Here is a 23,400-nt window from a genome sequence, read left to right as displayed (position 1 = left end):
ATATAGTCAATGCTAGTTAAGGAATTTATTTTTAAAATTCTTTCTGTTAATGTGTCATCAGATGTTCCACTTACATAATGTATTATTGAAAGCTTAAATGTTCTTTGTCTCCCTTACCTCTTGGGCACCTGGTCCTCAGTCAGTTGTTTGAGCTTTAGTCTTTCAGCATCTGGGTACTGAAGTGCCTAGGGTCATTTCCCACAGTACACGGTGTGTGTGTGCGTCTAGAAATTTTAGTCAAAAAATCGACCCTAAAAACCTAGGTTGACTTATCCATGGGTCAGTGTAAGTGCTGTACCTTAATTCTTATCAAAAAAGGAACACCCCCTTCTCTGAGTAGAGTAGTGAAAGGCAAGAGAGAACCCAAAAGAAGCACTGACCTTATCTACTCTGTCTGCTGCAGCACCACTTCTGCCCTTTTTGAAGTGCTGGGTGGGAAAATGGCAGCGATGTCAGCTCTTTGGTGCTTGGACTCAAAGGAGCACCCAGAAAGTCAACATGTGCATGTTTTCTTAACCCTCTCCACCTCTTGTCACCACCCCAAACATGCACAGCGACCATTTACTGTAGTTCCCTCCTCATCCATCCTGCCTTTAGGGTAAGCATAAACAGTTATGCCTGCCAGAATTTTGTAAGTTATTTGACATTGTTTTTATTTTGCTTCGTCCTTTACACCTTTTGTAACATGCCCCTAAATTTTACCATTATCCATGGGTCATATCAAAATCCATAATTTTGGCCCCCAAACCTGCCCTCAACTTATAGATGAAGTTGACTTGTACACAAGTATATACAGTAATTCCAAATTGATGCCTTGTAATATTTGCTTCCCTGGGATTCTGCCAGCTTCCTCAGTACACTTTTAAAATACAGTAGTCTAAGGGCCATAATAATAATAATAATAATAATAATAATAGGATTTATTTATATGCTGCCCAATCACTGGGAATCCAAGCGGTTTACAACAGAGTGGATAATAGATGGTTCCCTGCTCTCAGGCTTACAATCTAAAAAGACACAACACAAAAGGAGAAGGGAATGGTGAGAGGGGGAGGGGATCAGGTCCAGCATTCTTCTCTCCCTCTGAGGCCTGGACCAAGGATGTCATGTTACGTGGAATATTAAATCATGGTTACGATTTTAAGTGCTGGTAGGGTTGCCATAACCCGGCGGCCCCCATGACAATCACGCTTTTGGGGGGGCCCTCCCGGTCACGGTCCGGTTTGGGCCCCCACCCGTGCCTTGTTCCCGGTTTGGGGGCCCGCTGCGGCCATTGCCGCTGCCACTAATGTGGCTGCTGCGGCGCCAACCCACCTCCTCATCATCATCTTCGTGGTGGGCAGCGCCAACCCACCTCCTCCTCCGGCTCCGCTTTCCTCCTCCTCCTTGGCGGCAGAAGCGCCGCCGTGCCTCCAGTGTGAGGGCTTGCGCGCGCGCGGGGCTCCAAAACAGGAACTCGTCCCTTGCTTTGCCAGCCAGCCATTGGCCAGCTGGCCAAAGAGGATGGGCTCCTCGGCGCGCACTGCCCAGGCCTCAGCAGGGGCCAGTGGCAGGACGCGCGCCTGCCCCGCTTCCATTCGTGCACGCACGCCTGCCCCGCTTCCCTCTGCGCGCGTGCACGCCTGCCCCGCTTTCCTCCGCGCGCGCCAGCCATCATGAGGAGGAGGAGGAAGGAGCCGGAGGAAGGGTGCCTGAAGGCCAGGGCAGAATTGGGCCAGAGGAGGAGGAAAGCTGAGTCAGTGGCTATTAGGTCTGCCTTGGTATTTTGGGTTTTTTAAAATTATTTTTAAAAATATAAAATACTTATTTTATTTTATTTTATTTTATTAATTTTTGTTATTGCTTGTTTTTATTTTATTTTATTAATTTTTATTATTGCTTGTTTTTATTTTATTTTATTAATTTTTATTATTGCTTGTTTTTATTTTATTTTATTAATTTTTATTATTGCTTGTTTTTATTTTATTTCATTAATTTTATTATTGCTTGTTTTTATTTTATTTTATTAATTTTTATTATTGCTTGTTTTTTATTTTATTACAATTTTTATTATCAAATATATACACCCCTGCCTTGGTTTTTTTCATTATTTTTTATTATTAAATATATGCAAGTGCATTTTCTGTATCTTTATGGCGCTTTGAATGCTAACAAGTCTGCCTTTCCTGGGCAATTATAGTGATGATGATGATGATGATGATGGTGATGGTGATGGTGATATCGATATCAACAAGCCTCTGCGGCACGGCCAATGTAACTTGCTGTGATTTTTACAAACTCATGCGCAGTGAAGAAAAACCACAGTCCCTTGACCAAGCACAGTGGTACCCCGGGATACGAAAGCACCGCCTTACGAAATTCCCGGGATACGAAAAAATCCCAAAGAAAAAAACTGTTCCGGGTTACGTTTTTTTTTTCGGCTTACGAAAAAAAATGTTGGTGCTTTTCGGCGCTATTTCGCACGAAATCGCGGCTTTTAGCGCTAGCGCCTATGGCATTTCGGCTTGCGAAGGCTTTTCGGGTTACGAACGGCGCCGCGGAACGGATTAAATTCGTAGTACAGTTGAACCCGAGGGCAAGTACATTTCTGCCATCTGTCTAGGAATAATGCCAAAATTTCCTCCATTTTGATCATGCCTAAAAAACATGCATTTATATTAACATTTTTAAAAAAAAAACTCAATTTTTGCGTGTCCTCCATTTTTATGAAAACGTGTCCTACATTTGAAAATGTTGCCCTACATTTGTCCTACATTTGTCCCGGTTTGGAGGTCCTCACTTATGGCAACCCTAAGTGCTGGGAACCTCAGTAAAGGTGAGGAATGTCACAGGTTTAGGAGGAGGAGTTTAACAAAATCTTTCTCTTTGCTGTGGCCTGGAAACAAATAGGAGCTTCTCTCCCTATGCAAATAAGCATCTTTGAAGCAGTACTTCTAGGTAGTACAGCAGGCTATGGGAAAGTTTCAGCTTTGCCCACCATAGTCTCAGTTCTGAATGTGATCAACTGCTTAAGTAATTGAAAATGATAAGTACAATGTTAAACTGCTTGTTTAACATCATTTGTAGCTTGGGTCTAATTCTTACAGTTAACATCTCTGTGTAAGGAAATGGAAAAATTCGGTAAATCACTTTGTATTTAGCTACTGTTTTTATATATATATATATATATATATATATATATATATATATACACACACACACACATACACAGAGAGAGAGAGAGAGAGAGTGTGTGTGTGTGTAACAGTTGCAAGAAATATGCATATTCCGTGTAATTGCTGAAAACAAAATCAGGGCCATGATAATCCATGGAGTGCAGCTTTAAGTATTTCTGGAAGCAACATCTTTCTCAGAAATATCTTTTACAGGAATGCTCAGTTATTTCCACAGTAGAATCAATTAATATCTTCCATGTGAAAAGTGACACTGGGGTTTTATTCTGTATGTCAGTAAAGCAACTGTTAACATTTGTATAGAATGACATGGTATTTATTGTGTGTGCTTGTAGATTAATGAGGGAGAGTTGTGACAGTTGGAGTATCTGCAAAGGGAACACAAAATGAGATGAAGCAAAAAAATAAATAAAAATAAATCAGTATTTTGAATCTCTTCAAATATTATTGTTGGCCAAATTGGTTAGACCATACATTTTGACCTCGTTTTTTAAAAAACAAAAATAAAACCAGAAATCTAGCTCTTGTTCATATTTGTTGTATTCAATCCTTGATGCCTCAGGGTTTCACCAGTTTTTGCATTTAATCTCAGCCCTGATTCCCACTGGCTCTGAAACTGAAACAACTCCCTTAAATGTCTCTGCACCCTGAGGTGACTGTTACCACACCCTCCATTGACTTTTTTTTACTGAGGTGGCAAAGTAATCTGGTTCACCTGGTGAACATGCTACTGCTGGTTATGATGCGGCATTGTGGGAGGCAGTTGCTTAAAAGTGAAATTTGGCTTGAGCCTTCTGCCAGTACAGCCTTGGATTATTTCCCTTTTTCAAAGGAATTTAACCCAGGGTGGGCAGACTTGAGTTTTGCAGCATCTGCTTTTTTAAATTTTCTGTGACAGTGAATTCCACCATGTGTACCCCAGTTCAAAAGACATACAGTACCTATAATTAAAGAACTCTTGAACATAAGAATTTGTTTTCTCTGCCACAAATGTGCATGAAAGTGCATAGCCCTTACCTATAACAACCCACTCATGGTTACCCCCCCCCCCCCCAGCTTTCTTTGTTTCAGCAGTATTGTTGGGAGAACATTAATATTTTGCTGGTATGGTTAAATAATTGGGAGCCTGAAATTTTTGCTGATCGATAGTGAGTTCCCCAGTGGTCTATAAGTGCAGTCATCTTCTTCTCAACCTTGGTTTAACCATTTTGGATCATGTTTCCTTATGTTTGGTTATTCTTGAATGTGTGCAGTTCCATTCAGATTTCAGATAATATTGTGAGTTATATTATAAATGCTTATACATGATACTCCAGCTGGTAGAATTTTCCAGCTAGCATCTCTTGCTCAAATGCTGATACTTAGTATTTATGTAAGACTTTACACATAGCTTGATATCTAATTATAAATTATTATCAACAAATAAAAAAGTTATTCTGCTTCTTCAAAGGATTGCTCATAGATGAAAAGGGATGGTGAAGGAAAGCTTTGGATTTAGGGTAGGGAGGGCACAGACTGTGGTGTGTCCTAAATGGAAGTTAGGTAGATGTGTAGGATGTTCAGATTGCTCTGTGTTCTTACCCCAGAGATTTTAGTAATCACAAAACTACTAGTCTCATCATCTAGTAAACACCCTGCTGTGACTTCATCCTATTTCGAGTGGGTGGTGCTCTTGGCTCCCAAACTTGCAGCTTTGTTTTAGCTGTTCTTACGGAAAATATTGAAGAAACATGTTTTATATCCAAATATCATTTTTAAGTTAATGAATTAGTGTCTGTAAGTTTGCATTAATTTACTGCTTTCTATGCATGTGTCCATTGATGCATCTCTCTTTAGACTCTTTTCCGTTGTCAGTGTTTTACAAGTGTTTTCAGTTTTATATTGTACTGTGTTTTTATGTCTCAACCTAGAAAGATGAGGGGGAAGACAAAATGTATTTCACTATTTCAGTACACAGAAAGCAGTGGCCTCTGTCCATAGCTGTGTGTGTGGGGAGGCATTCTTCTATACATTGCCAGGCAGAATCAGAGATAAAAGTACAGAATCCAGTATTGTTGGAGCAGGAAACAATATTGAATTCCTGATTGGTAACAGAAGTGAATGGGCAAGAAATTGAGCAGCAATCAGTAGGCAATCATTTTGAAGAGAATAAACAGAAAGATCGGTACAATTGCCGTGTATGTGATAATACCTGGCGATACTAATTTTTAAAGTAGTGCTTGGGGAAGGAACATTGAACTGTTGGTAAGTGTCCTTTCAGGGATGACCTCTTAATTGGACCTAAGCAATATGTTGAGTAAGTACATAGATTGTTTGTCTGTGTTTCTGAATATCTCTGAAGCCGGAGTCACATGAAGCTTCTTTTGAAGTATTCATTGCAATGACACACACACACACACACCCACACCCCGCCACCCTTTGCTTAGTGTAGGAAACAACAGGGATTTCAAAGTAGAGTTTAATTTTTTGAAATTATCCTTAAATGTTTCTGTTGTTGCAGTGATGAATGTCTTAAGTATATCAAGTTGCATTGTTTATTATTTATCTAAAATATTTGTTGATTTCCTCTCCGCCTACTAGAGAGCTCAAGCTGATGCAAAACAGATAAAATCATTTTTAGAATAATTTTTTTAAAAAATTAAAAACTTAACACAATTGAAACAGTTCCAAAAGCCAACCCTGGCTTTAAGGACCAAAGGCATTGCATTCTTGGCTGAATGTTGAGGGCTCTGTGCTAGGGGAATGGATTTGCTTGGGATGGAGTTTCCTGTCAGTTGAGGTGCTTCTGCAGTGAAAATCCTCTCTCATGTATGCACAAGCCTAACAGTTTGGGTGGTGAGTTATGCAGTAGAGCTTACATTCAAGATGTCGGGCAGGCTCATAATTCTTCCTCCATCCTATGGTTTAAAGGAGAAGCTTTCTTATGCACACCAGTCATGTTCTAAACATTTTAATGAATTGTATGAGAGGCCCTTTTCTATGAATCCACCTCTTTTGTGAAAGTCTCACATAGGAAGTTGATTTCCTCTACTTAGCCTCTGTTCTCAGGGGATGATAATTTAATAAAACTTTGGCCAATTCTGATGTTTTCATTATATGCCACAGTGTTTGCCTTTTAGGTTTAATTGTTCTGCTTTTTTATGTGTTGATTGTTCATTGTTCTTTCGTGTTAGCTACCTTGAATACTAAGTGTATGTAGAATCCAAAATAATTAGAAATAATTGAAAAAGAAAGCAGAGGAGGTTGGTAGGTCTGGTTGCATGGGAAATAACTAGGCAAAGTAAATACGCATATAAATGTATAAGGCCTTTAGCTTTCCATTTAAGAAGCAGTGAATTTCACAGAACATAAAACTAGTCCAGAAGACCTATGAGTGGGCTGTTTTTTAATACTGCAAGAGACAACTTTGCTACTGTAATACAACCTGTAAGAAGCAACAATACTAGTGACCCACCTTCTTCCTTTAGGTATTCTTTGCAGCCTAAGAGACTGGTTGATAATTATACTAGGTGTGCCCGATCCATTATTTTGTTTCCTAATCTGTTTTATAATATGATGCAACAAGCAACTTTTTTCTGACTAGAAGGGTGATTTATTTTTCTGTTGAAAGAAATAATATTATTGATGAGTTTGGCAGGAAAGGAACCAAAGTACTAGTGTACACCTTGATAACAGTCACCACATTTTTGTGGTGTAGGCTTGCTGCAAGTTGTTTGGCAAAGTGTGCCTCCTCTGTCCTTTCCTCACAACAACCCTGTGGAGGAGGCTAGGATGAAAGACAGTGCTCTGCTAATGGACGTTTCATAAGCTGCAAGTGGGGATGGGATTTTGAAACTGGGTCAGGCCTAAATGCCCTAAAGGCTGATCTGATCCAGTCTGATCTTGGAAGCTAAGCAGGGTCAGCCCTGGTTAGTACTTGGATGGGAGACTGTCAACAAATAGTAGGGGCTGTAGTATGTACCAGGTGGTTTAAAAAGAATGATGCAAAACTAAAGCTATTCTTATTCAGTTTTGCACCATTCTTTTTGAATCACCCTGCATTTCAGAGGAAGGGATGGGCAAACCACCTCTGACTATTGCTTGCTTAAGAAATCCCTATGAAATTTATGGGATCACTATATTTCAACCGGTGACTTGAAGGCATGTACACACACAGCTTTTTATAGTAAAAGATGAGATTTCTTTGAGTGTGAGAATTTCTCCCAAAGCCCAGGGCTTGTTGAATTAAAAAAAGAAAAATCACAACTCTGTGCTACGACGTTGCAAGTTCTCACATACTAGACAGGAGAGTGGGAGCGCTTGCATTGTGTTTAGTTGTGTGGATTACCTATATAAAATGGTCGCAGCAGGTACTTTTAAGTGAAGCAGTTAGCAGTGCTATGCACAGCATGATCCTCATCCCCTTTGCCAAGATTAATGAAGCCCATAATTTTGTAAATTACCTAATTTTACCCAGGAGGCTTATGGATCCTGATGGATTCCTGATGACTCTTGGGGAATTTCCTGCTGCCTTGGCAGCTGTCAAAGCCTTGGCTGATCTCTGGAATAGGGAAATGGCCAGGGCAGTGGACACGATTGCCCCTAAGTGTCCCCTCCCACGTAGTGGATCCAGATGTGCCCCCTGGTTTACCAGGGAGCTGGTGGTGATGAAACAAGCGGGACAGAGACTAGAGCAGTGATGGTGGAAGACTCAGAGTGAATCCGACCGAATACGGGCTAGAACACACTGGAAAGCCTGTGCCATGGCAGTGGTGGCAGCAAAGGAACTATACTTTTCTGCCACCATTGCATCTGCACAGTGTCATCCAGCAGACTTGTTTCGAGTTGTCAGGGGCCTCTTACATTCTGCCCTCCAAGAAAGAAACAAAAGACCACTTGACAGCTCACTCTGAGGAATTCGCAATACAGTTTGCAGACAAAATTGCTCGAGTTCGCTCTTGACTTGGATGCTGTAGTTGAGACAGGTCTAGTGGAAGTAATCATAGTGCCTGCTTGTCCCATATTATTGGATAAGTTTCAGTTTGTGCAGCCTGCGGATCTAGATAGTATTCTTGGAGAAGTGAGGGCCACCATGTACATACTGGATCCTTGCCCTTCCTGGCTTCTGAAATCAGCTAGAGGGGGACTGGCCAAGTGGGTAAAGAGAGTGGTGAATGCTTCACTGCAACAAGGCAATTTTCCATCCTGCCTAAAGGAGGCTGCGCTGAAGCTGTTACTGCAAAAGACCTCCCTGGATCCCACCATTCTAGATAACTATTGGCCAGTCTCTAACATTCCACTCTTGGGCAAGGTTCTGGAGTGAGTGGTGGCCTCCCAGATCCAGGAATTTCTGGATGAAACGGCTTATCTTGATCCATTTCAATCTGGCATGAGACCTGGCTATGGCACAGAGACGGCTTTGGTTGCCGTGGGTCAACAGACAAGGAAGTAATTACTCCATAGTGTCGTTCATCCTCACCATTGCATTCTGGAATTGGTGTTCCACAACAGCAATTACTCCATAGTTATCCACCTCACCGGGATGGAGAATGTCTTGGCAGTCTCACTCAGTCATGCTTGTTTTTTCCAACATGAGTTATGTCTGTCTCACCATGTCTTTCAAATCATAACCTTCAGTTGGAACACTCCTCGTGTCAACCTGTTTGCAGCCTTGGCCCAAAAGCATGCAGTTATTTCTGCTATTAGTATACCATATTGCCCAAACAAGTATGGTTTGCCCCGCTTCTCTGCTTGTTCAGAAGTTGTCACATTGTTCTTCCTCCATGCCCAGATCTCCTCTCGTACTTGCATGGGCAGGTACTCCCCCTGGACATCAAGATGTTGAAATTGGTGGCTTGGAGGATCACTCCTGAATTCACCTAGATTGACAGCTGCCTTACAAGTTTTATGGAAAGAATCCTATCACGTGATCATATGACTACAAATTAGGTTTCTTTTGTTCTTTCATGTCTTCCAGGTCTGAGCAGTGTCTTCCCATAAAAGTTTCCACAGTCCTGCACTTTTTATTATGTCTTTTTATTACATCTTAGAGAGCAAGACCTCACATTTTCTTCACTGAAGTTTTACCTCACAGCCATCGTTGCTCAGCAACCAACATCTCAGTCCTTGTCAGTGATATTTTCTGACCCAGTGGTTAAGAAGTGCATCAGGGTCTTGGCCTCTATCTGCCTGTTTCAGCTCCAAACCTACCATGCCCTTCCATGTTGATCCTGTCACAACTGATTCATAGGCTTTTTGAGCCCTTTGCTATTGTGGACTAACATTTTAGGATTCTTCATTGTGATAACTTCAGCCAGGTGGGCAAGAGAACTTGGAGCCCTTAAATGCGATGAGCTCTTTTTATCATAAGGCATCCTACGTCACATTCCTACCTAAGATGGTCTCTCAATTCCACCTGAATCAGGACATTATGTTGTCTATGTTCCATCCACAACCGTCAACATCTTTGGATAAATCACTCCACTCTTTGGATGTCCATCAAGTGTTAGCCTTCTGTTTACAGTATACACTTTCCTTTTGTTGTTTAAATCAAGCTGTGCTTTCATCTCTCATGCAGTGACCTGACCCACCATTCTACAGTCAGCTTTACAGTTACCTACTTGTATGAGGCACAGAGAACATAAAGAAGAAGAATGGGTTGCTTACCTGTAGCTGTGGTTCTTTGAGTGGTCATCTGTACCCTCACACAGCCACACCTCTCTCCTCTATTAGGCCCTTGTTATTCTCAGCAGACTTTGAAACTGAGGACAGTAGCATGGAAGGCTGGGACATGCATGGTAGATAGAGGGGGTGGGGTTTCTGCAGAGCTACTCAGTTATAGAACATTCTCATTTGTATGAGTGCTCAGATGACCACTCGAAGAACCACAGGTACAGATAACCAGTCTGTTCTGCAAACAATCACCAATTTCTGTCCTTCTCATGATATGTATGCATGCATGCTTGAATGTGTAGTCACGTGAACAGTGGTGTACTGTAAGGTAGGAAGGTTTCACCACAAGCATTTCAAATAATGTGAGTAAAGATATATATTCTATATCATTATGAATTTCTATGGCTCCAGGTGAATGGGAAATCAAAAGTTTCCATCAAATGTCTGGAACATGTCCATAGGCCAGTAACTGTTTCAGTCATAACATTTTAGTAATTAATTTCAGTTTGCCCTTCTCAGTGACTTTCAGGAAAGGCTTACTGTTCTGTAGTATGATACTAAGACAATACCAAATCAGCTGATCACATACTAGCTATCTGACCTATATATCAACGATTAAGAGTGACACAGTGAATTTCCAAGTAGGAAAGGTGTGTTGGGAGATTGAGAGTTGAAAACTAGGTGATTAATGCCAGGAACAGTAATCATCTGCATGATTGATATGAGGAAGAAACTAAATTATATTTGTGAAACTGGATATTCTTCAGAGTATCAAGTTCTTTTAATTTTAAACCCATCTACATAATAACCGTCTAAATAACTATCTGTAAGCCACTCTGAGAGCCTTTAGGGCTGAAGAGGGGTATAAATAAAGTAAATAAAAATAATTGGGTTTGGAGGGGAAGAGATTGGCCGATACCAATACATTGTTATAAATGATTTGGACGCTTCTGTCCATGTCCGAGTTCTATTTTTCCATTATTAGGAATAACAATGACTGGAAGAAATTTAGCTCTTATGCTGGGGGACCCCTCTGTTTTGTGGTTTTGTCTTTGTTTTTCCAGAGCTCTGGTTTCTATCAGTGAGATTGATCCATAAACTAGCATGTTTGCAATATAATTTAAGAATGGTAGTCTAGATAGTAGAGTCCCCATAGGCTGTTTGAGAGAACAACAGAAATAAGATCAGAGATTTGCCAGAACTTTGTACTAGGAGCACACTGGGTAGCTAGGCAATGGGGGATGCATAGTCGTGCTTCATCTTCAGTGGGGGAAAGATGTGGATTGCAGTGGTAAACCCTGGAAAGGTGGCAAAATAGTAGGAGAAAGAAATACGTACAGTATACCTTTCTTCCACATGTTTTGTTCAGATCCATGGGGGTGGGATTGAAATTCCTTGGTGCCAGGATACATTTTAAGGAAAGCGAGTTGAGCAGGTTTTTCTGGGCCAAACCAAGGCTTTGCCAGGCAAGGACCATGGGGAGGTTAAAATTGGAAATGGGACTTCACTTGGTCACTTGGCCTTACTGTCTCTTTTGTTAAACAGTCCTGCATATCCCACACCGTATTTTGGGGTCCTCATAATTTGATATCTCATATTTTGATATCTCATATTACTTTCAGGAACACTAGGTCAAGTTGCCAGGAAAGAAGGATTGCTTCCTCAAGGCATGTGTACAACCAAGTAAACAAAACTATCAAATCTCTTCTCCCTTCCCCCAAGTAATCCACATTTCCTTTGAAACTTGAGACAAAGGATCTATTCACACCCAAAGCAGTAAGCCACTCTCTCTCTGCCTACCCCCATTGTGTTTCCAGCCAATCGTGGCTTTTGTTAAAACTATCAACCAGTCTGGAATCCCATTGTCGATTCTTGGGACAGTTGATTTAGCCTTTGTTACTTGCCAGATAGCCCATCACCTAGGGCTAGTTTTAAGGTATAAATATGGTTTCAAAACCTAATCTTTCACACATAGCCTGGCCTACACACAATACCTGCACTCTTTGTATGCTCTTTGTCAGCCTCAGACCTCCCAGTCTGAGCCACTTCAGCCTTATACATTCTTTTTGGACAGGTAATTAGAACCTCACTGCAACCCTTAAAAACTCTGCTATTCCCTTTCCATATTTCTATTTCAGTTAGCTCTATATTTGGATCACTATCTTATGTGTGTGAATGCACTCTGCATAATTTATTCAGAACCCACAGTCCTCCATGTTAGTGCTGATATATTGGTGTCCACAATCCAAAGGTTATCCAAGTCTTTCGCAAAGCTAATTTCCCCAACATTTAAAGTATCACTGACAGTCCCCTCTGACAGTCCCCTCCACCTGTTCTTTAGGTAACACTATGTGTTCCCCTGAGATACCCAGCATTCCTGATCTTGCTGAGAACTGTTGCATTCAATAAATGTGAATAGAATATTCCCGTTGATGATCTGAGTGGAATCTTTAGTCCTCGTGCATTTGGAAGAATGTACATATCATTTTACATGTATATTTTCTGCATTAGCTTCCCTTGCAGTGTGTGTGTATTTGTGGTGTCTGTGGATGACATTAAGGCATCTTTGGCTCAGGAATTCAGTATTTTCAGTATTTTTTTTTTCAAATGAGTGTTAAGTTTTTACTCAAGGGAAGGTACAACTTTCCATCTCATTCATATGAAATCATATATATTTTTCTTTATTTTCTTTGATATAGGGTACATTCCCACATGGAATTGACATTTTGACTGCAGCTGATTATTTTGCTGTTGGTAACAGAGCAAACTGCTTCCTCAATATAAGGTAAGAGGCATTACCTGAATGTTAATAAATACATAGATAACTTTATTCTTTAAAATGCCTTCATGTTTCTGCCAGCAGCCACATGGGTAACCTCAAGGTGTGATTCTTTTTGTTTTTTCTGACATGAGTGCGTGCATTGTGAAGTTCCTATTTAGACTCACAGTTTTTATAAACAAAAGAAACAACTAGATGTTCCTTATCCTTTTAACAGATCCTCACAATGAAAATGATTCATTAGAAGCCTTATATAAGAGCAGATCTACAGTATCTGCAATGCAAAGTCAAGTGTGATAGTGCGAGGTAATAGAACTCTGGAGGCTACTGTTAGTACAGGGCAAATCCATGCTTCTGAATATTTCTTTATTTAAAATATTGCACACAGTAACCTAACACTTTAGAGCAGGTAAAGTAGCCCTCTTCTGAATGTCCTAATATACTACATGCAGAGAGATGATTTTGAGCGAGCAGTCAGAAATGTGCTCTCCACATTCAGTGTGAAAGAATGGAGTTCAGAATCTTGCCAACTCAATCTATGGCCTGGGTCCTAAGAGTCTGGAGGTCGCGCCAAAGCCACACTCCATTCCTAAGCCCTGGAGTGCAGCTTTGGTGCAGCTTCCGGATTCTTCAGATGCATGCATCATTTAAACAGCATACCTCCAAAGAGACCCGAAGCAGCTTTATTTTGGCAGTCTGTAACAGGCCCATGTAATGTATAGGTCAGTACTGCAGTTAAATACATCTTGTACGTCAGCTTGTGGGATGGTTTTAGCTTTTATTCAGTAATATGAATTTATGTACTTGCTGAATACAAATGAAGTCATGGTAAACTGATGTTGGTTGATATTTATTTATTTACATATTTATATCCTGCCCTTCTCCCAATGCTGGGAATCAGGGAGACTTACAACATTAAAAAACACCATGTAATTAAAGCATACAAAAATCGTATATTAAAATAGAATTAAATTACTATAATAATTAAAACAAATTCAATGCTAAAATCAGGTTTAAAAAGATGAAAATGCTTAAAATACATTAAAACAATATAGCAACACCCCATCACATGCCTTAAAAACTTTATGTTTTAAAAGCCTGTTTAAACATGTAGGTCTTAGCCTGCTGGCGCAAGGAGACCAAGGAAGGGGCCATTGTGGTCTCCCTGGGCAGGAAGTTCCAGAGTCTAGGGGCAGCTGTGGAAAAGGCCCTCTCTTGTTTCCCCACCAACCAACCGTACTTGTGATGATGGCAGGATGGAGAGAAGGCGCTCCCCTGAGGATCTCAGCACCCAGGCCAGTTCATATAGGGAGATACAGTCTGCCAAATAGCTATGGACCTGAGCCATATAATTGATGATTTGCAGCTTTTAAAAAGAGGAACAGGTTTGGGTATCTATGATGTACACATGGTTCCCTTTGTTTTTGTTACTAGGTTCCTGAATTATCTTATTTTTTGATTATCCCTTTCATCCTTAAGCTGTTCAGCCCACGCTTTTCCACTCCACCCTCCCTTTGCTATTTGCTTTCCTTTGTGCGTGCCTTCCTCCTACACTTAGCCAATTTCCTAACTCCCTTTTCTATATCTAAACAAAGCAATGAGTCAGTAAGGCATTTCTTTGCTACTTTTCTAATTTTTTGAGATGGCAGAAAAGTTGATCATTGGAGTATTGGTTACTTTCAATCTATGTTGAGGTACAAAGACTTATTTTCCTTGAGAAAGATGGTAATTAGGGATTTGTTCTAAAGGTTCATTTCCATAGAATCATAGAATCGTAGAGTTGGAAGAGACCACCCACAAGGGCCATCCAATCCAACCCCCTGCCCTTCAGGAACTCTCAATCAAAGCATCCCTGACAGATGGCCATCCAGCCTCTGTTTAAAGACCTCTAAGGAAGGAGACTCCACTACACTCTGAGGGAGTGTGTTCCACTGTCAAACAGCCCTTACTGTCAGGAAGTTCCTCCTAATGTTGAGGTGGAATCTCTTTTCTTGGAGCTTGCATCCATTGTTCCGGGTTTTGTTCTCTGGAGCAGCAGAAAACAAGCATGCTGCCTCCTCAATATGACATCCCTTCAAATATTTAAACAGGGCTATCATATCACCTCTTAACCTTCTCTTTTCCAGGCTAAACATCCCCAGCTCCCTAAGTCATTCCAGACCCTTCACCAAAAATAGATGCAGACGGGCCCCTTCTCCTTCTGGCCATGCTGGTACTCCAGAAAATAAAGATTTTTTAAGTTCCATTCACAAGACAAAAAGAGATGCTCCTCTTGAGATCGAAGTTGTCTCTCATCCTTTGTGACCTATTCAAATTGTAAATCTAGACGTAATCTATTAATTAATAAAAATATAGGCGTAAATTCAGCATTAATTGGTAAATCTGGAGTCAAACTACATCTAGATTTTTAGTCGTTGTTAGTTTCATGTTAAATTGATATCAAAGTGTGTTGTTTCAATTCTTGATTTTGAACTGTTTTATTCAGTTGTCCCAAATATTTTTGAAACAGATGTTATTTTTTTAAAGGTTTTTGTAATGACTACATGCCATCTTGGAAACATTTTTGAGGGGTGGGGGAAGATGATGTAGAAATACTTAAATAATAAAATACCTAATAGTTTAACAACTGGTGCTGCTGGAGAGGATGTAGTCCTGTTACCTCCTGCAGATGCATGACATTACGTCAGATGTTGTATCATAACAGTTAAATCTTGCATAGTCTGGAGTTGTTACTGTCATAGAAAGTGCAGGGGGAGAAGTATGTTGATTTGCTTGTAAGAGTAGTTGTTCAGCTTTTTTTGTGTTTGTGAATTTATGCAACTGTTCTGTCTCTTCAGTGTATATATCGCTGGATTTTCTGAGTATACCCAGCCAATGATTGATCACTTGGTTAACATGAAGATTAACCACTGGGATGGGTAAGGTTATTCATGCTGATTTTGGGGAAATCAATACTTGTATAATCTTTTTCTGTGTTAGATTATCAGTGTGATCATTTTTATTATGTTAAATGCATTATTCCAAATTACTAGCATTGGCTGACTTGCAATTATATCTGAGGATATAATTAAAACCTGGGCACCAGTGATAAAATAATAACTTGTTGAATTTTTTTACAGTGCTATCTTGTGTTTCTTGAACAAGGATTTTAAAAAAAATTGAAGCTACTTCTGTTGAACAAGCAAAAGTTGTTAACTTTGCCAAAATAAAAATGCTGAAATCCATGGTAGGTTAATTGCTTTATGCAAACTACTTAAAGGTCACAAAATACTGTGCAAGTTTTTGAATTCTTCAGTACTTTCATCAAAGAGGAAAATAAAAACAAGCATAAGGCAGAGAAGAAGGGAAGTGGCTTGTAAGAAGGCTATAAAATCTGGAGATGATTAGTCTTCTGATGGAAAGGGTGATGTTTCAGACATTCAGCTCGACTAGATATTGAGAAGGTGTCATTCACATATAGAATCTCTGGAGATTGGTCAGTAGTCATATTGCCTGATGGCTATATGCCAAATGCTGTAAACTGTTACAAATATTTGTGTTCATTATACAGTATAATCAACTCCTGACTACATGTGCTTGTTTTTCCTTTGCCTCTGTCTCTGTGAGCTTGATATACTTTCCTACTTTTCACTATACAGACTCCATGGCTTGGACTAAAGCCACTTTTCATCTCCCCCTACCTGCTTTCTTTGGTATGTAGAGTTCTGAAGAAAGTGAAGGATTGGGCCAGATTTTGCAAGTTGAATGGATTTTAGCATTTTTATTTCTTTCAGAAGGTGTCTGGACAATCTAATCACTTATATGAGATATAAAAACTTCAGCTAATATAACATATGGTATTATGTATAGATAAACATAAAATTAAAACATTCTGCTTCAGCCATGCATTTTTATTTTCACTGATCTGTTGCACAGGTTTGCTTTGATTTTCAAGGAAATTGAGCTGTGATTACATTCAGTTGCTAATTAAATCTTGTGTGCACGTAGTACTGTTTTTTTCACGTGGAAAGATAAGGTATGCTCCCATAAAATGAATATTAACACTTCCTATTAATAAATATATTCATTTCTCCAATCTTACAGTGTTATTCGGGAGTTATCAACCAAAGCTCTGCATAATCTTACACCACAGGCCCCTGAATATATAACAAATGAAGGTGAGCAGAATACCTTGTGTCCAAGAACTCCTAGAACTAGTGCAATAAAAATATAGACTTGAATCCAGTGATTTAAATTGAAAAGCAATTTGGGTTTCCCTGCCAAATGTGGTAATAAGTGTCTGGAGTTCAGAGAGCTCTTTCATGATAGTAGGTGAACTTTGAAAATGTACAAACAGGATAGTTTTGGAAAATAGACTTCTTGTCACACTTACAGTGGCATTCTCCAGGTAACATTAGAGGATCTGTTATGGAATTATGTGGGTATTAAAGACTATTCCAGACATTTTGTAGCTTAACATGTGAAGACATTTATGGCCATCTTTGTGAGGTTATGTCTTGGAAATGAAAATTCTAGTTATTTATAAAATAAATGCAAAACAAGACAGTCAAACATGAATAATATATAACAGCAAATGCAACAATGACAACAGTAAAATTTATTATTACATTTGATAGGGATCTGCTTTCTATATTTCAGGCATAGAATGTATTGGGAACCAGTCTAGTCTTTTTATCCTTTTTAAAATGTAACTGGTGTTTAAAGAAGGCTACTATTCTTTAGTTTTATCAAGTCATCTGGCACAAAAATAATAATTTTAAATTATTTTTCTTGTTAAATCCATCACAGTTTTACTCAAACTGCTACCACTAACGGTAGGCACAGATCTTCATACTCGTCACGGAACAATTCTGGCCTGCGCTGAGATTACCCATGCCTTGAGTAAACTAGCAGAAGAAAATAAGAGGTAAAAGGCAAAATTAAAATACTTTGATCTGTCTTTTATGTTCAATCTGTTTAATCACTTCTGCTGTAATCAGAACATGATAATCTTAGCAAGCTGAAGTTTCACCATTGTCAAAAATGGCTGTGTTGCTCAGATCATGACTCTTATTTAGCATGGCTGTCTGAGTACCGTTTACTTAGGCCAACATTGTATTTATTTCTGACAGAGTGGAATAACCTGTTAGTATTGTTATGCCCTCACCATGGCACTACCTTTTTGCAGTGGTGGGAATATGTGCCCCTGTGAAGCTAGAGGCAATGCTGCTGAAAGAAAGGCTTTTGCTGAGGAGTTAGGCTAAATATGCTAGACAGCTACTGGGCAGCAACAATAGTGAGAGTGACACTGGAGACAGTCTGAGACAAATATCTCAGTAGCAGTCGCATTATAGCCATCACTTGATACTGCTCAGAGGGAAGCATGTAAACCCCTTTTGAATGTCTTTTATCATGAATACCCTATGATGAGACAATTCAAAATGAAACGAGTCAGAAGGCACTTAATGAGCTATTGTAAAACAAGAAATGGAATATATAAATGTTGCCCTATTTGGAGTGAATGAGCTAAAGTGGACAGGAATAGAGATTCTGAATCAGATAATTACACAGTATTTTACTCAGGAAATGAAAATCTAAGAAATAGGGTGGCATTAACAGTGAAGAGAGATGTAACAAAATCAATCAAAGGATATAATGCAAAGTGATCAAATTATATCAATACCTCAAAAAACCCATCAATATAACCATAATCCAAGTTTATGCTCTGTTTAAATTTTGCAAGGCCAACTGTTTGTTTACTGCAAATACATTCTTCAGGCAGTGAAAAAGGCACCGGTATGTATGGACATCACCTGATAGCCAATATAGAAATTAAATAGTATAAGGTGGAAAAGATCCACTCTCTCTGCAAAAACAAGACCAGGAGTAGATTGTGATATATACCATGAACTGCTAATATAAAAAATTAGAATAAAACTGAAGAACACTAAATCCATCATAGTGTCAAAGTACAACCTGAAGAACATCCCCATAGAATTTTAAGATAATATAAGAATAGAGTTTGTACTATTAAACCTAATTAACCAGAAGTGAGATAATATGGACACAATATGGAGAAACTGCATGTTTTCCACTTAAGAAGGGGGTTAAGCAAGGCTGCGTTTTTATCGCCCTGTCTGTTTAGCTTGTATCTTGAATATACCATATATAAAGCAGGATTGGAGTTGGAGAAAGAAGTCATGAAGATTAGAGGAAGGAACATCTATACCACACAGTACTAGCAGAAATAGCAAAGATTTAATATGATTACTGAAGAAAGTCAAGGAAGAAAGTGTAAAGGCAGGTTTACAGTTGAACATAAGAAAAAATATGACTACAGATGTTTCATATAACTTTAAAGTAAATGATGAAGACATTAAAATAGTTCCTTGGCTCATCCTAAATCAAAATTGAGACTGCAGTCAGGAAATCAGAAGAAGACTAGGACTTGGAAGGGCAGCTATGAAGAAATTAGCTGAGATCCTGAAGTGTAAAGATATATCATTGAATGATAAAGTTATTCAATGTTCATGCCATTATGTTCCCAGTTTCTATGAATGATTGTGAATGCTGGACAGTAGAGAAAGCAGATAGGAAATGAATCAACTCATTTGAAATGTTGTATTGGAGTAGAGTCCTATGGATATTGTGGACTGTTAAAGAGACAAATAATTGAGTATTAGAGCATATGAAGACTTTACATTCCCTAGAAGCCAAAATGACTACTGTAAACTGAGAATGTTGGACTTTGGACACATCATGAGAAAACATGACTTACTAGAAAAGACAATAATGCATGGTAAGGTAAAAGGCAATGGTGATGGGGGAATGGAAAACTACATTAAAGGATGTTGGTGATAAGAGTGACTTGGAGGTTTCTTATCCAAAGGGTCGCCACAAGTCAAAGTCTACTTGACAACCATTAACAACAACAATGACAACAGCAAATTGTTATGCCTCATTGCCTGGCATGCATCTCCTATCAGAGTCAAGCTTCATCCACTATTTTTCTTAAGCCACATCTTAGCAGTTAAAAAATAGGCAGCTCTGGATAGAGCAGGCTTCAGGTGCAAATCACATACCAAGTGGCAATGGCAAGCAAGTGCAGAAGATGACTGAAGCCACCCATCTCCACTCATTGCTGCCGTTGTTCTTCCACTTGCACAGAGAGATCTTGGTGTTGTGTAATGTTAGTGTACAGTAATGAAATGGTGTTCCTAATTTCCTAGATGAGGCATTTGCTCTGTTTGAGTGTGCTTATAGAATGGACAGTTGAGCAAATAATGGTCATATTTCTTCAAGAAATTTAATTTTAAAAAGATTCAGGTATATTGGCACCCTAAAGAGTACCAGATGTAATAATAATAATAATAATAATAATAATAATAATAATAATAATAGGATTTATTTATATACCGCCCAGTCACTGGGAATCCAAGCTGTTTACAACAGAGGGGATAATAGACGGTTCCCTGCCCTCAGGCTTACAATCTAAAAGACACGACACAAAAGGAGAAGGGAATGGTGAAGGAGGGAGGGGATCAGGTCCAGCAGTTATTCTCTCCCTCTGAGGCCAGGACCAAGGCAGATGGACTGGAGGGAGGGCTCTTCTTCTTCCAGGCAGGCCTGGTGGATCTAGCCTGCCTCTCTCCCCCTCAAAATGGTGGATGAAGGAAGGGCTCTTCTTCTTCCAGGAAGACAGTTGGAGCTAGCCTGCCTCTCTCTCCCTCAAAATGGTGTATGAAGGAAGGGCTCTTCTTCTACCTGGCTGCAACATTTTGAAACAATTGAAGCTTCTGCACTTGGTACAAAGGTAGCCCCATGTAGAGTGCATTACAGAAATCTAAACGAAATATTACCAGTGCGAGTACCACTGCTTCAAGGTCCTTTTGGTCCAGGTAGGGACGCAGTTGGCGTATCAACTGAAATTGGTACCAAGCACTCTTAGCCGTCGCATCTACTTGAGATGATAACTGCAGAGATGGATCTAGGATCTACTCCCAAACTATGAACTTCATCCTTTAGGAGAAGTGTCACCCCGTCCAGGACAGGTTGGCAAACTTCTCTGCCTGGGCCTAGGGATCCTATCGCTAGTACCTCCGTTTTCTCTGGATTCAGTCTGAGTTTGTTTTCCCTCATCCAGCCCATTACCGACTCAAGGCAGGCATTCAGAGGAGAGATGCCATCTTTGGTCACTGCAAGAGTCGGAAGCATAGAGAAACATATTTGGGTGTCATCAGCGTACTGATAACACCACTCCCCATGCCTCCTCATGATCTCTCCGGATGATCTCTCCCAGCGGCTTCATGTAAATATTAAATATCATGGGGGACAGAATGGCACCTTGAGGGACACCGGATGTCAGCTCTCTTTTACGAGAGCAGCTGTCCCCCAGCCTCACCATCTGGAATCTACCCGAGAGGTAGGAACTGGAGCGCAGTGCTGCCGATACCTAACTCAGGTGTTCCAGAAGGATACCATGGTCTGTGGTATTGAATGCCGCTGAGATATCCAAGAGCACCAACAGGGTCGTACTTCCCCTGTTGATACCCAGATGGAGATCATCAACCAAAGCAACCATGGCAGTCTCAACTCCGTATCTCGCCCTGAAGCCAGTTTGAAATGGGTCTAGATAATTGGCTTCATCCAAGACAGCTTGGAGTTGGAAAGCAACTGCCCTTTCGATCACCTTGCCCAAGAATGGTAGTAAGGACAGTGGTCTGTAGTTATTTCTTATCAAAGGTTCCAGGGAGGGTTTTTTCAAAAGTGGTTTAACCACCGCTTGTTTGAGTTTAGATGGAAATTTCCCCTCCCTAAGGGATGCATTTATTATAGCCTGAAGTAATGTTGTTACTGCATCCCCTCCTTGAGTGGTCAACCAGGAATGGGCAATGATCAAGAGGGCATGTTGTCTTTCTTACATAACCAAGAAGCTTATCCACTTCATCGGTATTTACAAACTCAAAGTGATCTAGTCTAACATAGTCCACGGAGTCCCTGGACATCTTTCTCATAGTTTCTGTTGTAATACTGGCATCAAGATCATCTCTTATCTGAGAGATTTTATCTGCAAAGAAGTCATTGAATAGGTCACAGCAGGCTTTTGCTGGTTCTAGAAGAGGGTTCAGGGTGGGAGGCAGTTGGGTTAGCTCTTTAACCACCCTGAACAGCTCTGCTGGACGAGACTATGCTGATGCAATACGAGCAGCATAGAACGAGTTCTTTGCTGTGTCGATTGCCACTCCATAGGAGTCAAAGAGAGCCCTATGGCATGTCTTGTCGGATAAGCGGTGATGTTTCTGCCAGTAGCACTCTAGTAGTTGTGCGGCTCGCTTCATTTTCCGAAGAATTTGAGTGTACCATGGTTTCTTATTAGAAATGAGCTGGAAAGGACGCTCGGGAGCGATAATTTCTATAGCCCTGGTAAGATCGTTATTCCAGGTATCAACCAAAGCTTTGACAGAATTGCCATTGTTCCCAACCATAGAACCCTCTAGGGCTTCTTGGGACTGTTTGGGTTCCATCAGCCTTCGAGGCTGGACCATTCTAATAGGTCCTCCACCCCCAAGGGGAGCATGAGTAATGACCTTCAGTCCCACCTTCAGTAATGACCTTCAGTCCCACCTTGACCAGAAAATGGTCCGTCCATGACAGGGCAGAGGTTAGAGTTACCTCTGCCCACAGATGTTCCTGATCCATACTAAAGACCACATAAAGTGTAATACCTGCACAATGTGTTGGATTCGAGACCAATGGAGACAGGCCCATGGCTGTCATGGAGTCCATGAACAACCGAGCTGCACCTGATAGATCTGATGAGCTGGCCTCGAATGGGATGTTGAGGTCCCCCAGGACGAGAAGCCTGGGGGACTCCAGCAACAGCTCCGAGACCAGGTTTGGTAGGCAAGGGTCTTGGTTAGATCACAGTTGCCCTTAAACAATGTAAAGATGTAGGGCAAACATGCCAGCAGAAATCAATTTCCAGAATATCTACGTTTAGTTAATTGTTAAATTGTCAGCTTGATATTATTTGTATGCTCTTATAATGAGTGGGATATAATTATTTTAATAAATAGGTCTTTAAATGAGAGGTTGGATGAGCACCTTTCAGGAGAGCTTGAATAGTGGATTCCTGCCTAACAGGTGGTTGCAGTAGATAGCTCTTCCAGTTGTAAGATTCTGTCATTCTAAAAAGCCTCTTATAATAAAATAATGTAGGATCTAAGCAATGGGAAACTGACTTAAAATTGTTTTTATTTTTATAGATCCATTACATCATATTTAGATGAAAAAATCTTGGAAGGACTTAAACAGATTCATTTGGAGGTTTGTTGAAACTCTGGTAAAAATCTTGCTTTATTTTGCATATGTGTCTTAATTGGAAATGCCAATCCTCCAACTGGAGTCTGTACTATAGCATGAATTGGGAGAAGATGAATAGAAGGTAAATTGTTCAGAAATTTTGAAACTGGGAGGGGGATAGCAATTATGTGAAAAAACCTTTATTGGTTGCAAGTCAACTAGTGACTTTAGGAAAATAAAGTGTATTCTGACTAATTTTATTTATCATAAAATCATCATGTTTGGAATAGTAAAGATACAATTTATTTAAATCAGGGGTGGGCAAAATACAGCCCTGGTGCCACATATGCTCCCCATATTTTTGTGGCCCTTGAGACACCCAAAATCCCCAGATTGACCTTTTCCTAGTCAAAAAGAGAGGGTGAATTACTGCTCCTAAAAGCCTCCCAGTGAAATAGGAACTCTCCAACCTTTGAAATCAGTTGAAGGCCTCCCTGTATACTTTAATATGAACCC

The 23,400-nt window shown here is 40.1% G+C and overlaps 1 protein-coding gene across 4 annotated transcripts in view; it reads left to right on the top strand.

The window, feature by feature from the left end:
• The window catches only part of LOC149322093 (tubulin-specific chaperone D-like), a 174,061-nt gene that overhangs the window by 100,618 nt on the left and 50,043 nt on the right, over window positions 1-23,400 (top strand). For all 4 annotated transcript variants that reach the window (XM_089534330.1, XM_089534340.1, XM_089534350.1 and 1 more), the window contains exons 19-23: window positions 12,524-12,609; window positions 15,441-15,521; window positions 16,687-16,760; window positions 17,392-17,509; window positions 22,848-22,908. In XM_089534330.1, the coding sequence (XP_089390456.1) occupies window positions 12,524-12,609; window positions 15,441-15,521; window positions 16,687-16,760; window positions 17,392-17,509; window positions 22,848-22,908 (420 nt within the window). The remainder of the gene's footprint in view (window positions 1-12,523; window positions 12,610-15,440; window positions 15,522-16,686; window positions 16,761-17,391; window positions 17,510-22,847; window positions 22,909-23,400) is intronic.

This window comes from Sceloporus occidentalis, unplaced genomic scaffold (genome assembly GCF_023333645.1).
Source record: "Sceloporus occidentalis isolate IW3139 unplaced genomic scaffold, rSceOcc1.0.p SCAF_1, whole genome shotgun sequence".
Classification (NCBI taxonomy): domain Eukaryota; kingdom Metazoa; phylum Chordata; class Lepidosauria; order Squamata; family Phrynosomatidae; genus Sceloporus; species Sceloporus occidentalis.
This window is presented reverse-complemented; position numbering and strand designations above follow the sequence as displayed.